This window comes from Odontesthes bonariensis, chromosome 12 (assembly GCF_027942865.1).
Source record: "Odontesthes bonariensis isolate fOdoBon6 chromosome 12, fOdoBon6.hap1, whole genome shotgun sequence".
NCBI lineage: Eukaryota > Metazoa > Chordata > Actinopteri > Atheriniformes > Atherinopsidae > Odontesthes > Odontesthes bonariensis.
In genome coordinates this window covers 7,781,977-7,800,073 of record NC_134517.1, presented here as the reverse complement: position 1 = coordinate 7,800,073, position 18,097 = coordinate 7,781,977, and the positions used below count along the sequence as shown (strand labels likewise).

Genomic DNA, 18,097 nt, shown 5'->3' with positions numbered 1-18,097 from the left:
ACTCAGTGGTAAACTCCACAAATGGCGCTTTTCCACTATCTCGGCACGGCTCGGCACGGCTCGGTTTGGTTGTGTTTCCATTACAACAGAATATACTTCGTGCCTCCTCGACATGGGCGGGGTCGTCGTAACACGGCTGCGCGACCAGAACAACAACAACAACATACGAGGAGGATAGCATGGAGGACATCAAGGCGCTCGTGTTGCTGCTCACCCTGTGGCTTTTTATCGCACAGAAGGCAAGAGAAGAGAGCCAGAGAAGACTCCTGGCCGCCAGACAAAACAGTATTGAAAAGTGACAACACTCATCGGCCAATCAGTGGAAGGCAGTCGGCTGACGTCACGTTTTAGTAACACTTAGGCTCGCTTGGAACCAGGGCTGAGGTGATACGGAAAATCTACCCGGTTGCAGGTACTGCGTGCTAGTGGAAACGCGCAACAGCGCACCGAGCCGAAGCGAGCTAGTGGAAAAGCGCCAAAAGATGGTAATCGTGAAAGCTCTGAACTTCCAAACTACCAATCTGATGGGGTCTGACGGCATATGTGAAGCAACTCCAGTCAACACAGTCCCAGAAACCACAGGGCCTAAAAAAATCCATAGCCAATGCCCAGACACTCCAGGACTCATCCAGATTTTCTTTGTCCACACCTTCACTAGTCCGAGCTTTTTGGCAGCGTTAGGGGAACCTACTCAGTATTAGGCAGCTGGTCACATTATTATGGCTGATCAGTGTAAAATTCGATGGCTGAACTGTTTTAAAAACTTGGCACACTCATATGTAGGTCATAACAGTTTTCCACCAACATGCTTCACTGTTGGGATGATGTACTCAGGATTCTTAAGAGTTTATACTTTTCCGTTTTTCTAATATGAGAAAAGTTCAAGTTTGGTTTAATCTGACCAGAATTCCTGCTTCCCCAAAGTTTGGGAGTCCAGGCCCACATACCTTTTGGTGAACTACAAATAATGCTTATTAATTATATCCTTTTTTTTTCTTTTACGAAAGCGGTTACATTACTGAGTTGTTTTCCAGAAATGTCAAGCTTGCGGCAGTATATGCATCTTAAGTTGGCCCTGTGAACTGACACTCCAATCTCTCCCGGGGAGCCAATCGGGGGACTCTTTGTTTACCTCTCTATCTGATGCCATGCATCGAAATGGTCGACCCTTTCTTAGCAGGCTGGTTAGGGTGTCACATATTTTTAAAGGGGTTTTTTTTGGACACAAGTGAGTGGCTGGGCAGGGAAGAGCAGATATAGGAGGTTGATATACAGCAACAGGCCATGTTGATCTTCAGCCTTCGTACTAGGTGCACCCACTTATCAAGTTAAGTTCCTATGTACCCCTTTTCTATTTTCCCAATATATAGGTTTAGTGGTGCTCCCTAGGATATTCAAAGTTTGTTTCATAGCCTAATCTTAACCCGTTTGAAAAGCTTTTTGGTTTTCATTGTGAAGCTAGCAAAAGGTATATGTATGTACACTGCTCAAAAAAATAAAGGGAACACTAAAATAACACTACCTAGATCTCAATGAATTTAATATTCCAGTTGCAAATCATTATAGATTACATAGTGGAATGTGTTGAGAATAAAATAACATAAAAATGCCTGTATGACCTCCCCTCAAAAAGCCTGGCAATGCTCGGCGGATGTTCTCCTGAGTGATCTCCTTCCAGACCTGGATTAAAGCATCAGTCAACTCCTGGACAGTCTGTGGTGCAACGTGGAGTTAGTGGATGGAATGAGACATGATATCCCAGATGTGCTCGATTGGATTCAGGTCTGGGGAACGGGCAGGCCTGTCCACAGCATCAATGCCTTCATCATCCAGGAACTACTGCCACACTTCAGCCACACGAGGCCTAGCATTGTCATGCATCAGAAGGAACCCAAGGGCCCCCTGCACCAGCATATGGTCTGAGGATCTCATCCCAGTAGCTAATGGCAGTCAGGGTACCTCTGGTTAGCACATGGAGGGCTGTGTGGCCCTCCAAAGAAATGCCTCCCTAAACCATTACTGACCCACCGCCAAACCGGTCATGCTGGAGGATTATTGCAGGTTGCAGGCAGCAGAACGTTCTCCAGTGCTTAGTGTGAAACTGCTCTCATCCGTGAAGAGCATAGGGGGCCAATGGCGAAACTGCCAATCTTGGTGTTCTCTTACAAAATGCCAATCGCCCTGCACGAGGTTGGGCTGTAAGCACAAGCCCCACTTGTGGACGTCGGGCCCCCATACCACCCTCATGGAGTTTATTTCTTACAGTTTGAGCAGAAACATTCATATTAGTGTCCCGCTGGAGGTCATTTTGCAGGGCTCTGGCTAGGATGGTAAAAACATGAAAACATTCGACTTGATACACGTTACCAGATTACCTTTGTACTGTAGCCATTTTGGAGCTCAGTGGCATTTAGAATAAAGCTGTAAGACTTTGATTTTTTTTTGTCAAATTGTAATCCAGCTAAACAGAAATGGGTTTGTAAGTGTTTCCACAGACATGCATTAAAAAAATAGATTCTGATCTTCACCTCTGTATTTATAAGGAGATTGGATTCAGAGCAAGGAACTATATTTTGTGTAAACTCAGTAGGCTATGGGGGGTTAGCATTAGCGAGGTTAGCTAATGGTAACTACATCCTCTCTCAGAGGCTTAGTTTGGATAGAGCTGCTTTCTTTTGATGTTCATCGGAGTGTTTTTCAGTTATTGCATGCTAATTAAAATGTAAAACTTTTGTTTATGTTTTATCTTTCAAGAGTTCAGCAGGGAATTAGAAGGAGAGTGTGTTTCTCCTCTGAGAGTTGTATCAGCACTTTTTCCCTTTATGTTTTATTTAATGGAATTTAAGAGACTGCCTAAGAGAACATAATTATTTCCTATACAGCACTGTGTTTTGAAAACCTTCTTTTCTTTTATGGCTTAGTATGTAAATGGCATGGTAAAAGGACTGTACTTGTATAGTGGTTTTCTAGTCTAGCTGACCGTCAAAGCGCTTTTAACACTAGGCTACATGCCACATTCACCCATTCACTCACACACTCATACAGCACGTCTTAGTCTATATACTGTATTCACACACATTCATACACCGATGGATGCATCGGTAGGCAACGTAGGGTTCAGTTTCTTGCCCAAGGACGCTTCTACAAGTGACTCTTAGAAGCCGGAGTCGAACCACCGACCTTCCGATTGGTGGGCAATACTACCAATCGATGAATAGTATCATGTCACTAGTGTGGTATAATTTGAGTGTGCCATCTGTTCACATTAATAACTGTTAAATATTTTGCAAACAGCACAAACGGTCACCTTATTATCAGATATATACATCGAGAAAAACACTGATGTACTTTCAACTTCTTTATTTCTTGAAACCCAGATCACAGACATATGTTTCACCACACGCACCACCCCTTGTCCACCCATCTGCCCGTACCCCAGCGCTTACGCAAGAGGGTGCACAGCTCGGACAGAAGGCGCAAAAAGAAACGGAAGAAAAAAAAGACATCACTTCCCCCCTCCGATGTTACGCCCACCATACAAGAGGTAGATGAGGAAGAGGCGGAGTCTGAGACAGAGGGGCATGAGATAACTGCCATGCCAACAGAGCTGCCTGATATCCAGCCACAGGTAAAATAAGTCTGTAAAAGTGGTGAAAGAAATCATGTGAAACTCTCTTCATGTACAGAAGCTGATGAAATGGGGATGAAACAGTTTAACCACACAAAGGCCTTTTACTCTCCTCTCACTGATCTTCCTCTTCCTCTTAGTTTAGTTTTGGGAGTCAAGAGGACTTGGATGAACCCTTACCACTCGCTACTGTCCACACAGAAAACGAAGAACATCCAGTGTCGAGGGAAGTCCCAATTACTCCGATAAAGCAGGCAGTTCAGACTGGGGGAACTGCTGCTACTGGACAGAGTGATGAGTTGGACGGAGAAGAAACAGCTCCCAACAGGTGGGGATGTCAACTTATTCTGTTTGGACTGACTCTTCTCTGCTGTCTGTGCAGATGTAAAAACAGGATCCAAGATATTGCAACACTGTGATGTGTCAAGTTGTGTTATTGTAATGAACAAAAAAACTATGTGTAATGTCCCTTTTTTATCAAGTCTTTTCTGATGATTTCTTTGCTTTCTGGTTCGCAAATGTAAAGTTAATAACACTGCCATAACGCGTTTTAGCATTTTTTCAGTATATAGGTCTAATAAGGCCCTGATAAATCTGTGAATATAAAGCAGTTGCTCATGCTCCAGATGCAAGGGCGATCATGTGATGTGATGGCTGATTAGTCATGTGACTAGCGAATCAGCCGATCCCCGTTTCAGTGTAAATGTAAATAGTTTGCAAGACGCCGAAACGAAGAAATGGTGAAATGAATTAATGTAAATAGAGCCTAAAACTGCTGATGTAACAACCCAAAATGTACCAAACAAAGTTAGTGATTAGCTTGCTTATAGCTCGCTAACATCAAACATATACAGAAATAGCATGTGGAATAACTATTGGACACTTACAACTTTTATCTTGGCTTCAATGTGCATTTACTTTCAGATTGGAGGAAAGGTTTTAGGATTACAACTTTGGAATGTTTAGAAAATTACTTTTCAGAGGCCAAAATGTCATTTAACATCTTAGCATTTTTTGTGCAATGTTGACAATTTTTTTTGCAGTCAATAAGTCACTGAAGTCTTTAAGCCATGATCATAATCAAAGGCCTTTACAGCAGAGGCCCTCAATTATTATTTGTTTTTGGGTCTTTCTGCCTTTAGTTTTGAGCTGTTCGAAGCCTTTGCCATGCATTTTATACAAGTTCATTTTCCTGAAGTGTTCTTGTCATTTCAGACTTGAATGTCAAGCTGCTTTATCCAGTGCTCTTCATTGAGCTGGATGTATTTTCCCTACCAAAGAAAGGATCCCGTGATTATTCCTCCCATAGTCCAAAAGCATACATGTAAGGTTAATTGGAACTGACTCAGTTGTGAGTGTGAGCGTACACAGATATTTGTCTAGTTTGTTTCAGCTTTAGCCACGTGATGAACTGGCAACCTGTCAAGGGTGTACCCTACGTCCAAGCCTAACACAACAAGAGTTGAAGTAAGCTCCAGCCCCACTTCCCTTAGCCTCATCAGTCCTACCTGACTCATGCATTGGTGCAGGAACAAGGAACAGATCCCAAATGCAATGAGAGCTCTATTTGAAATGACAGTTAATTTGAACAATCCTACCTTGTCCTTAAATGGATGGGTTGTGTTTTGCCTGCTTTGGGGCCATGAACAATAGACCACCTGATGGCTGTTCAGTAAGCATGTCTACACAACACAGAAAAAAAAGGAAAATGATAATAATAATAATAATAATATTATGTTGTTCTGACTAAAACTGAACTTTTTAAAATGCACCTAAACATGTTAGTCAAACTGTAATTGTACAAAATTGAACTTCTGACAACTGGGCTAAAACTACCTGATAATGGGGTTTACGATAGAATCGCTCCTCCATTTAATGCTCAATTAGACTGACCTGAGCCGAGGCACTCTGTCCACTCTCCAGAGTTCCATCTTTTTGTAGAAAACAGTAAAACATAAAAGCACATTAGTACAGCCAAATTCCCCAAAAAGCTGCTCTCGTTCACATAGTTTTTGTATCTTTACTGCTACACACATCAGAAATTGTGATTGAAAATCTGGTATGTCAAGCATATTCAGACGGCATCTCAGCTCCAATTAAATCCTGATTTTGTAACTAGTGCGTCATCTGGTAAAATCACTATTCACGTAACTTAAAGACATCGATTTGCAGTGACTTTGGCCATGCTTAAACTGTTACAAGCACGGTGGTACAGTTAAATGGTGCTCTAACCAGAATTGACTTTATTGTGCATGTAATTCCGCTAAGAGTAAGTTTTAACTGGAGAATGGCTCTAAGGAACAGAAGACTGGCCAGTTAGTTTTTTACTCACTATAGTATCAGATAGTGAGGAAGACATTATCACCGATTTATGAGCTGTGACAGTTCTCAAGGTCAACTTTCAATGCACAAAAGAAGCACTATACTAAGCTGAATTTTGTGCAAAAAATAAAGGCTTTTATGAAGCATTTATACTCCTCTGCACGATCCTACCATTACCCCGATTATGGGATCAACTAAAGCGCACAAGCTTTACTGCTCGGATTGTGTTCGCTGTTGCTGCCCCCACGTGGTTAAGAATAACTGGATGTTACGCACACAACAGTGCAATTACCCTGTAAAGTGGTCTACTTTTCATTTTGTAGCTCTTGTCTTGGTCTCTGCTAACTACTTAGCTAAATGTGCTTTTTTAGCTGCTCAATGGTCCACTACCTTCAGCAGCTAGCTTTGCCTATCTGCTGTGTGTTCATCAGAGATTTTCCCTTCAAGGAAACAGCTGTCTGCTGAAGTTAAAAAGCAAAGTTGATTGAAGTAGGAAGAGGTAATTAAAGTAGTGGTCATTTTCAAAGATATTTTTTTGTTGTTACACTAAGGAACCACATAGCTGGGGAAATTGAATCTGTAGGTTTAGCACATTCCACAATCTTTCAATCCACAGAGATCCAACGATAACATAGTGATTATGAAGCTTTAAAGGTATATGGTTCTCAGTTTAGATTATTAATCTAGGTTCACTTTTTTTTTTACCAGGGATAGTTTTCTGTTTATGTATGACAAAGCAAACACAGACGTATGTTGCTTTGGTTATCAGCACTGAAGTATGCCTTACAGTCTCCAAAGACTGATTACATTTTCCCAAAACAAAATATTGCTCAAATGTTGCAGCTACCTGCCAGAAATTAGAATTGTGTCGGGCATGTTTTCAAAATATGAAACCCTTAGAGAAGGATATGAAATACAAATCAAAATTTACTAGAGGATCTTTCCCTCTATCACTGCTGACACAAACTGTATTTTTAGAAATGTGAATTTGTCGTCAGAAGCCATAATTATTCATGGATAATGTAAACATCAAACAAATCACATATAAAAGTAGTTCTCTGGGTTCACTTATTATCTACTAATGACTCCTGCCAAATCTTACATATTAAAAAGCCCATCTGGGTGACTGACATGCAAATTCATCAGATTATAAATTATTCTGTAATGCTTTGAATTATGCATTGAGTTTGCTGCCAGGAGGTCAGGGGCTCCATGGTGATTCAGGTATTTGTCTCTGCTAATGCCTGTCTGAATAAAAGCACAGACATAGCCATCATGCCTCTGCCATGCAGGATTGTGTTGCTGTGTTTGAGAAAGCACAGGCTGGAATGACTCAGAGGTTTGGTGAGGAGATTCAGGCTGATTGCTGTGCTTAAAAGCCCTCTGCTGTTTATGTTTTGTCAATGCAACCCAGAGATGATAACAGACAGTATTTAACAAATCGGGAGTGTTTTCCAAACTTAATGCCATGAAATCTTGGAAAAAATCAATCGAAAGCAGTGACAGTAAGGAGGAAGATCTTTTGTTTTTCTCTTCTCTACTGTGTGTTTGTTCTTTGTCAGTTCTTTTCCAGGTTCAGATATCTTAAGTTTAACCACGACTCGCGGCTGGTTCCGCAAGAAGACCGTCCACCATCGTCCACCGACAGCCCAGAGAAGCAACTATGACCTACGGGAGCGAATCTGCATCGGCAGCATGACTACTCTGGAGACCGCCGTCTACCAGCAGGTTCCCACTGATGAGGCTGAGGCCCAGATGCTGGCCAGCGCTGATCTGGATGACATGAAAAGTAATGTTTTTAAGTGCTTGTTGTTTTGAAAGCAAAATTGCTAGAAAGCTATACGTCAGCTTGATAATCATGAGTGTAAAAGTAACACAAAATTGCAACTAAACAATTAGTTTATAGATGAAAATTTGCAACTTTGGTTGCAGGTGAGCAAAAATATACATTTTGAGCCTTTTCTGTGAGTCAGCAAAAAACAACCTGCATGCTAATGCGCTCAGTGTTGTGTATTAACACGTGAAAAATATTTAACTGAACGTAAGCACAACTCACTCTCACAGTATTAAACGTAGACAGTGTTGACAGTGTCATGCTGAATTGTCCCTGCCTGTGCCCCATGGGTGGAAGAAACAGACCTTAATCAAATCAAATCCAACTTTATTTATATAGCACTTTTCACACCAAAAAGCAGCACAAAGTGCTTTACATAATAAAAATCAATAATCAAATCAATTCATGCATAAACTCACACACAACATTACACTGACAACCACACTGCACACATACCCCCCACCCCCCAACATGAGCAACATCAACAACAATCAACATTAACATCTGGCTTGACGCTGAAGTGAGGAAACAATATCTTCGGGATCTGTCCCACCAATGACCACAGAGGCCGCCACTATGGGGAACCACCCAGATCAGAGCAGGCCGGCGTCCACACCACAGCCAGGGCTGCAGTGCAGGATCCCCCAGCCACCCGGAACCAGGGCGATCCCCACAGCAATGACCCCACAGACCGAGTAGGCATAGTCCCCGGTGTGGAAGATCCCCATGAGGAAAAACACTGCATAAATAAGTATATAATAAGTATATAATAAAATAATAAAAAAATATATATATTTAAAATAATGGATGAATAGATAAAAGTAAACTAAATAATAATAAATAAACTAAATAAACAAATTAAATTAAATTCAGCTGTAAGCTAAACTAAAAAGGTAATGATAACTGATCACTGGTATAAATACTGTATATACAACTAATTCAACTGAAATTACAGACTTGTGTAACTGATGAGTCCTCAACAGATGGCACAAATGAAACTGACAAAGGTTGGTGTTAAGATTTCAGAAGACAGCTATAAATTAGTGAAAAATGAGTCATGCCTGTCATCTAAATCAGAAGGATAAAAAAAAAAAAAAAACCTTTGCACTGCAGAAAGAAAGAGCAAATCCCTTGTGTTTTAGGGTGAAATCCTTTTTTGGCCTTGGTGCAGAGCGTGCGAACTCTGTCCTCACCTCTGTCCTGAAATACTACTATGTATGATTTTATCTGAGGTGGTGCTGTGGGGGATTGTGCAATCAATGTTTTTTTTTTCAAATGGCCATGCAAGACAACATTGGGAACTATGTGTAATTTTTATGTGGGTGAGTGTGTGTGTGTTTTTTTCCCAGTGTAACTAGGAAGGCATTTATTTGAGTTGCTTTTGAATCCAAGACATAAAGGATATCATATCACACCAGATTTCATCGCTGCAGCTGTTTTCTTAGTTTCTTTCAGGCGTATAACATGCTGCTGCTGCTTGTTTTTGAAGTTGCTTTTCTTACATGCTGCTCAAGTTACTTTATGTCAGTGGGATTTTAATTATTAGATTAAAGCGCTTGTCTCTGGGCAGGCTGATATACTTTCATCGATGGGTGAAAATGGTCAAATCAGGTAGGTTATACACTAAATGAATTAGATAAATGTGGAGATATGCATGTATCTGCTCACACGGCCGTGGGGCCCACGTTCCAGTACTTCTTAACACTCCGAAATACTATGAAGGTAAGAAAGATAATACAAAGAAGCTCATAGAACATTTTGAATGTGTACTAACACTGAACTTTGTTCAGAATTTCATGAACATAAACTAGTTCAGTTTTGATTTATGTGAATCTTCAAGCTCAGAAATCAGCTGTCAATTGGTACAATAAATCCTGGAAAGCTTAAAAAAAATACAGGGCACAGTGCTGGTGTCTTGAAGAAAGTTCGCTTAATTTGCAGTTTTTATGGAGGTATCCATCTATGTTGTTCTCAACTCCTACAGATGGCAATTTTTTTAAACACAAACAGACAGATATGCAGTCCTCCAAAAACACTATAGCATGTAGTCTCGCGTTTGCTAGGCATCAGCGGGAGAAAATGTTTCTTTTCTCCAGCTTCAGTCTAGCAAAGCATACTGTTTCCATGGTTAATTGCAGTTTAATATACAGTTTGTGCACTGACAATGGATTACTGTTTTCAGGAATGATTATAATGATTTGAGGTTCTTGCAATGAACCTGCCATAAAATTAGTAATTAACACTAAAGCTAAAGCAGTTTATTAGTTACACCTGTAAAATAAAATGCAACTTGTTGTAATAGGTCTGCAGAGTAACATGGCATAAAATCAATGCTTTGTTAAAGCTGTTATATAGTCTTTCAAGTCATCTTTCAATGTGTCAGTTTTTTACTGGAGTCATTATTTTTTCCATGTTCACAGGATTTCTTGAGCACTTTGCAGGTGGACTGACAAACTACCAAATAGATCAAAAGAGAACAACACCTCCAAGGTTTTATTTTGTGATAAAGTACAGTGAACAAGCATCACAGATAAGGCAAGGCAAGGCAAGGCAATTTTATTTGTAGAGCACAATTCGTACACAAGGTACAAAGTGCTTTACAGCTACATAAAATCACAAGAAGGCAATAAAATCATTAAAAAAAAGAAGAAAAAAAACATAAAAAAATAATCATTAATTAATTTAAAAGTGAAGAGTGCAGATAAAATACTTTCAGGTGTCATATGCACAGCTAAATATAACTGTTTTCAGCCTGGATTTAAACATTGTCAGAGTTGGGGCCTGTCTCACATCTTCTGGAAGACTGTTCCAGATTTTAGGAGCATAAAACTGAAACGCAGCCTCACCTTGTTTAGTCCTGACTCTGGGCACCAGCAGGAGACCCCTCCCTCTCAGAGCCCAAGTTGGTTCATATGGCTCTAACATGTCAGAGATGTACTTTGGCGCTTGACCATGAAGAGACTTGTACACAAGCAGAGCTGTTTTAAAGTCTATTCTCTGAGCGACAGGAAGCCAGTGCATAGGACTTGAACCAGTTTAAAGCACGACCAGAGATTCCCACCCAGTCTTCTAACCTATGCAATAAGATTGCATGCTCAACTGTGTCAAAGGCAGCACTCAGGTCCAGCAGAACTAAGACTGTGACTTTACTTGCATCTGTGTTCAGGCGGATGTCATTTGTCACCTTGATCAGAGCTGACTCAGGCTAGGCGTCCACTATTCCGGCACGTCAACGTAGCTCGCCGGATTGGATGCCTAGTTGTCGCCGTGTTGCTACTACAGTGGGTGTGTGGTGCGTGTATGGCTCCGGGGGAAAGTAAATAACTTGTGATTTTAACCAACCGAAGTTTCTCCCTCTAAAAATTTGAGTTTTGGAGGGAAATTAATGTGTATAAATCGTCAGCAATGGAACATTATTTCATATTGTACCATGGATCCGGATCTGCGAGCGAGGAGAGCTGCTATTGTGCTGCTGCTGCTGCTGCGACACAGGAGAACACATGATCTACTGTCATTGGATAACGCACTCCGTCTGCCGTGGCAAATTTGCATAAAGTCCGGCCGAGCCCAACTTTTTGACGTGCCGCAGGTCCGCCGCTCGCCGTGCCGGAATCCCAGCATGCTTTGCGAGCACGGCGACAACGATCGGCCGGATTTCATTGAAAATGAATTGAATGCGTTGGATACGGCTTGACGTGCCGGAATAGTGGACGCCTACCGTCAGTGCTGTGGTGGGGCCTAAAGCCTGATTGGAAAGTATCAAAAGCATTGTTAGACAGGAGAAAGTCACTAAACTGTTGGTATACAACTTTTTCTAGGACCTTGCCTAAGAATGGCAGGTTTGATATGGGCCGGTAGCTGTTCAGGACTGTGGCATCAAGATTGCTCTTCTTTAGAAGAGGCTTAATAACAGCGTTTTTTAAGGCCTTTGGAAATGTTACAGTCTGGAGTGAGATGTTGACTAGATGAGCGAGTTGTGGTAACAAACTGCTCAGCACAGACTTTAGGAATCTAGTGGGCAACTCATCAAGGCAGCACGTTGATGAACTCAGACTGCAGGTGATCTCTTGCACTGTTTTGTCAGTAACAGGTGTGAAATGTGTCAGCTCTAGGTGTCCAGCTGGCTGCAGAGTAGTTGTTTGTGTTGTGGAAATTATTGCATTTGTAATGCCTTGAACTTTGTCATTAAAGAATATTGCAAACTCATTACACTTGGATGTAGAAATGAGTTCTAAAGGCAGAGAAACTGGAGGGTTTGTTAATCTGTTTACTGTAGCAAACAGGACATGAGAGTTGTTACTGCAGTTTTTGATGATTTCAGAAAAATAACTCTCCCTTGTTCTACGCAAAGTCTGGTTGAACACACATAGCTTTTCTTTGTAAGTCTCATAATGAACCTGGAGCTTTGACTTGCGCCATGAGGCTCTCCGGCATAAGATAAGAACTATTATCGAGCAAAACTTTAAGATTCAGACGGATTCATCAACTCAATTCAATTCAGTTCAATTCAGTTTTATTTATATAATGTTATCTCAAGGCACTTCAAAAGATACAGCCAAATTGAGGCCAATTAGAATCCAATTCTTTCTAATCCAGTCATAATCCAGTCAAATCTAATCATTTCAATTCCAAATTGGTCTAATTTATGCAGAGCCAATTGAACGAATGCTATGCAGTCACCACCCTTGTTTTCACTGTCGTGTGCACGAAAGACAAGGTGGTACCTTCCCTGTGTTAAAAAAAAAAACAAAAAACAACCAGGCTACAAAAAGCTTAGAAAAACCACACGTGTAATTTACAGAATGGAGTGCCCTTGTGGATGCCAGGACATATGAAGAGAAGGCTCAGAGACAGAGATGCTGACCACAAAATGCATTTAAGACAAGGAATGGGGATTATGCGGTTGCATTATAGTTTTTGTGAATGGGACATGATTGTCCAAATACTTTGAAGGTCATGGTGTTAAGGGTCATTGAAAAGACTGTCAGAGTTGGTGATCGTCTAATTTATTCGTGAAACCTTTTGTATTGTATGCGTGCTGCTTTTAATTATTGTATCTTTACGCAGTGTATATCATCTACCTACTGTGCTGCATCAGTTCTCTATCTGGCCTACTTGATAACAACTGATACAAGTTTTTCCGTTTTACTTTAGCTACATCTGCACTCTGATCATGAACATACACAGTTCTATCTTCAGACTCTGCATTATTACTCCCAAAGATGTCCATTTTAGATGAAATTAGAGCAGATTTGTAAAAGGATCGATACTTTTCACAAATCTGCTGTAATTTTGTGTTGACAGGTACTTTTTCAATGCAGTACATAGTTATTTCGCCAACACCTATTCTCCGCCGGTTGGCATGAACTACGGCTGTATCAATGCGCCCCTTCTTCAGACACACAGACGCACGACAGTTTGATGGGTTGAGAATTGCTGAGCGTAAGAGTAGTCACGTGTGGGGCTTTTTTACGTCTGAAAATAAAAACGACGCTACATGCGACGTAGGGTTAGGGTACATCTTTACTTGCTCGTTCCACAGGTCAGTTGCCATAATTTAAAAATAATATCCAAGTTCTCAGGAGATAATTTTGTTTTAACTTCTCCTTTCATCATTTCTCCTCTTTATTACAACTGAAAATGTTCTATAAATAAAGAATAAGAAATGGAATCTGAGTTTTGGTGTCATTGGGTGGCTATAGTTTGAGACACTCAATTTCTCACTCAAGTCCCGGTCACTTGATGTCTTCATCTGTAATTTGATTTGAAGGCTTAAAGCGATACTATGTAACATTTCTACCTTAAAATAACAGTTTGAAAAAAAAATTGTGCAGCTAGAACGAGTTTTAATTTTACGATTGGCCTGTCTCCTATGCCCTTCGGGGGTCTGAGTTGGAATAACTGCGCTATGTAACTTTGCTGGACGGCCCGGGAGCTGGGCGGAAGTACTTCGACTTGCTTTCTGGCACACCTACCGCAAAAACAAATAGACCCCTCTCACGCTCCCAGGTATAAGGCTAAGCTAGCGCAACATTGTCAGTACGATCATCATGGCAGAGGCACCGAAGAAATGAAGCAAGGAAGAGAAAGAGATTTACGACAGTGTCTTAACCGTACATTACCTCCAAGCCTGTAGGGGGAGCTCCATAATGGGCTTTTTGAGAAGTCACATAGTATTGCTTTAAATTCAAATTTTTTTTTTTAGAAAGGTTCAGTACCCTCTTTGGAATGTAAAAACTGCTGCTACACTTTCTGCCATGCCTATCATCTGAAACCCAAGAAGTCAGAACAATTTTCCAATATTTCCAATATTTTCACATTCTTTTGTACTCAAGTCCTTCATCTGACATGGAATAGGCTTACCTGTGAATCAAGACAACATACGTGATCAGCAACTATAAGATTAAAAACAGAAAAAACATGGCTGTCATATGGTGCATTTTTTTTGCCAACAATTCCAGGTTATTCATTTTTGGTTACCATAGACACAAATCTTCTTTGAGATCCTTTGAAATTTTGATCAACCTAGACAGTGTGTTTTCTTTTTACTTCTTTGCTGCACTGCAGGTGATCCCTGACAAGTATTTCTGCCAATGATATGATATGCCACTGTGAACCTCCCACGCATTCTGCCTCATGAAACCTACCCACACAACTTGTGGCTCTCACTTCCACTGTTTAGAGCAAGCTTCCAACAAAATAGCACCAAAGTTACAGGCCAGAAACAATTGCAGCATCGACTCAAAATCCTTACACATGATCTTTTGGTCCATCACGTGCATGTTGCACCTACAGTATAAAAAACTCCTTTGATTTGATTTTTTCCTTTACCTTAGTGTCTACATACTCAGTTGTTAGATCATGTTGTGACATTCCAACTGCTATTTATCTTAACATTGATTACAACTAACTTCAGTCTAAGGTTCACTGCAGTTGAGTGCAAAAATTGCAACAACACTTAGCTCAGGTCCTCAAATTTTGTTCCTCTTCAAAAATAATTCCTCACTAACAGTACTAGTGCTAACAGACCTTGTCATGCTAGATAACTACCATAAGTATTGCATTATATCATCTACAGTAGAAGTCAATCATACTCTAAAGTTTAGGATGGCCTAAACAGAAAGAATAAAGCATTTAAAAAGAAAGGCAGAGAAGATGAGAATCAGATTGGGAATCAAATGATTTTGTGGCCAGAGATGGCTTTCTCTTCCAGCATCAGGGGGCCTTAATTAACAGAGGTTGCAGTCGATTCCCCTTCAAAAGCGACCCTGCCTCTGGCCTTTCCTGCTTTACCAGAGCAGAGTAATCATTGACTGTTTAGGACCCATCTGGTAACAGAAAACGGGGCATTGGATTTGTAGCCGGTGGTGCTTCACATTGACAGACATCTGATTTTTTTTTCCTGCTCAATTCTGGTCATTTGTACTTTGAACAGACACAATGAGCATAATAAATGTGCTTTTCTAAAATCCTATCTGTTGATTCAAAGTAATGTCCATCACTTTGTTATATTATACAGTTCAGCATAGCTTGGGGATTCAGTGCAAATATATCTCCATAAAGTGTTGTTTCTATGAGTAAGAAACAAAACTCTGTGCTGTACTGATGTTTTAAAAGCAGACCGTGTGATCTGACTTTCAACAGGACTCTCCTGTAGAAACTGGCAGTGTATGAATCATTTTCAGCTATTGGCTTGTTGTTCTTTGATGTGCTGGCGACCTGTCCGGGGCGTACCCTGCCTCTCACCCAATGAGAGCTGGGATAGGCTCCAGGCCCTCCCCACGACCCTGAGTTGGATTAAGCGGGTATAGGAAACGGATGGATGGCTGGATGGCTTGTCGATGTTGTTCACTCTGACATAGCAGGAATAAAAGGAACTTTTCTTGTGGTCTTCATTAACAGATCAAATCCAAGTGAGGATAGTATCACAGTCATCCTGTATCGTCTATTCAAATACAATTACCAATTGTAGCTCCATTAACTAAGTAATACTGGTGCGTAAACTCCACTCTTTTGACTCCCAGAGAAGAAAAAGGAAATAGAACAGCAGACTGGATCTACACTGCAGACCAGAGTCATAACGAAGGAGACCAACCTGTGACAGTTGTTCCATATGAATAGGTCCAATATATTCACTCATAGAATAGAATATAATAGAAAATGCTTTATTCATGTACATATATGTAGGCAAAGAAAAATGCAATAGTGAGACACAAACAAATTTCAAGCATCGCACTCATGTTGGTGCACCTGTTGTTGACACTGTCCACAACACCTTAGGGGATGCATGGTTTCCATGGAGACACAGGGGCAGTTTTGGTGCAGAATTAACTGGTAATTAGCTCCAGGAAATATCCTCTGAGCAGAGAACCAGGGCAGATAGGCCTTCTTCTGTTTTCTCAGTTGGATGTTATTTTAGATGATTGTATTTATTTAGTGTCTGTTTTATCCTGCATTCTTGTCATGTGTATATGTGTGTTTTCAGTTTAGACACCAAGCTTTAGAGCTCAACCTGTGCCTCCAGCACATCACACGATTGGCGATGTGCATGCAAAATGGATACAAAGAGCATAAACTTTCCGGTTCCTGTCCACTCTACCTTACTTTTCCAACAGCTGCAAAGATCGATGGAATGTGGACATCATTAAAACAGGGCGGAGCAAACATTCAGCAGACAAACATGTCCCATGATCGTACATCATCCCTTATCAATAATTCCTTTTAAAGTTGCAGCTAAGACAAATGTAATCATTTATGTATGTCTCTGCTCAGGGCTCCAGCAGCTGGGCTTCTGCCTAAGGATTTAACTCCAATTTTGTATTTTATTTGGATGAAGTGCAAAGAAGCTTTTATAAATTGAGGATATTTTTTTTTCTGTTGTTCATACTTTTGGGTTTGAGGGTGGATATTTTCCTGACGAAATTCTTTCAGAATATCCACAATTTATCTTTTCTATATTTTGATGTAACAATTTCTCAGTAGTTAGCATCCCTACATTGCCTATTTGCAACTTATGAGTTGCATTAGATCATTACCTGCTTCTGCACAATCAAAAGGAAGAGGATAGTGAGCCAAGACTGTTCAGGACAGTGATCCAAAGGAGAGCAACGGCCTCCAAGAGTTGGAAGCCCTGGATGAGCAGTGTGTCCATTTGGAGAGAGGTGGATAAGAGGAGGATCTGGCTGTTGAGATGACAGACATTGTGGAACAGGAGAACCAAGGACATGGGTCTTCAGAGAGGAAGTTGGTTGGGAACCATGAAGCAGATCGTCGCTGCAGCATCCAGAAAGGCCTCGGCACCCCAATGCAGCGCCAATATGAGCCCCGCAGCTCAATTTCAAATGTGGATGGGTTTGAGGACTTTGAAGAGTTCGTTCTGGATTTTGATGATTATGACTTGCTTGAGTCAATTCATACCCAGCTGGGGTCACCACTCGAATCCATCCGTAAGTTGTGTTTCTTGTTTTTTATTTGTTTTACTGGGGGGAATTATTCTCTTGCTGGGTAGAATTTCCTTCCTGTTTGTTCAGTGAGGAGCTTTAATTCATGCATGTTTTACAGCAGTAACAGTTATGCCATACTTTCAAGGTTCTGACACGATTGCAACACAAGGGGAAAATAATCTTATTCTATGTTTGCATGGATGATCAATGGATGGGATCTCACTTGTTATCACCGACTCCTGTCAGCTTCATACATGTACAGCTCATTCATGGCCACGCACATAACAAAACTGTCCACGGTATTGAGTGAATTGACATGGGGCTCCACTGATGCCATTTCCTACTTTTGTATCGATCTATTGTCATCCATTTGGCTTTGGGCTCAGATACAGCTAGAGCGGAAAGATATTTCATTGACAAACAATGTGTGGCTCTGCTTCCTTATCTCTATTTGGACACATGAAATATTAGTCCCCCAATGACTAATATGGCAAAGAAAAATAAGTGGTTAGCCTGCGATGTGACAGCAATGTGGATGAATGTTGAAGTTTTTAAGAACAAAAGATAACCACCTCAACCTAACAAAACACAGCTCTTAATCAATCAAATGTCCTTTTTAGGATGGTGTTTTAGATGGAAATTAACAAGAAACTCGAGTTTGGTATTCAAACTCTCTGGCGTGGGGGAAGCGACAGCCAGAGCAACACTGTCGCACTGAGATGAGTTTATAGTTCTGAGGGGTGGTTTGGGCCAAGACATTGAGTTTTGGAATGGGAACCCTGCCCTCAGCCTCAATACAAACAATAGTGTCAAGTTCATTATGACTTTGGAGAAGGCCACCGGGAGTGCCGTGTCCATTGGATAGCAAAG

The 18,097-nt window shown here is 40.9% G+C and overlaps 1 protein-coding gene across 1 annotated transcript in view; it reads left to right on the top strand.

Moving 5' to 3' along the window:
• The window catches only part of slc4a3 (solute carrier family 4 member 3), a 73,109-nt gene that overhangs the window by 17,580 nt on the left and 37,432 nt on the right, over nt 1–18,097 (top strand). The window contains exons 3-5 of the mRNA XM_075479018.1: nt 3,378–3,628; nt 3,769–3,956; nt 7,513–7,739. Coding sequence (XP_075335133.1) covers nt 3,378–3,628; nt 3,769–3,956; nt 7,513–7,739 — 666 coding nt within the window. The remainder of the gene's footprint in view (nt 1–3,377; nt 3,629–3,768; nt 3,957–7,512; nt 7,740–18,097) is intronic.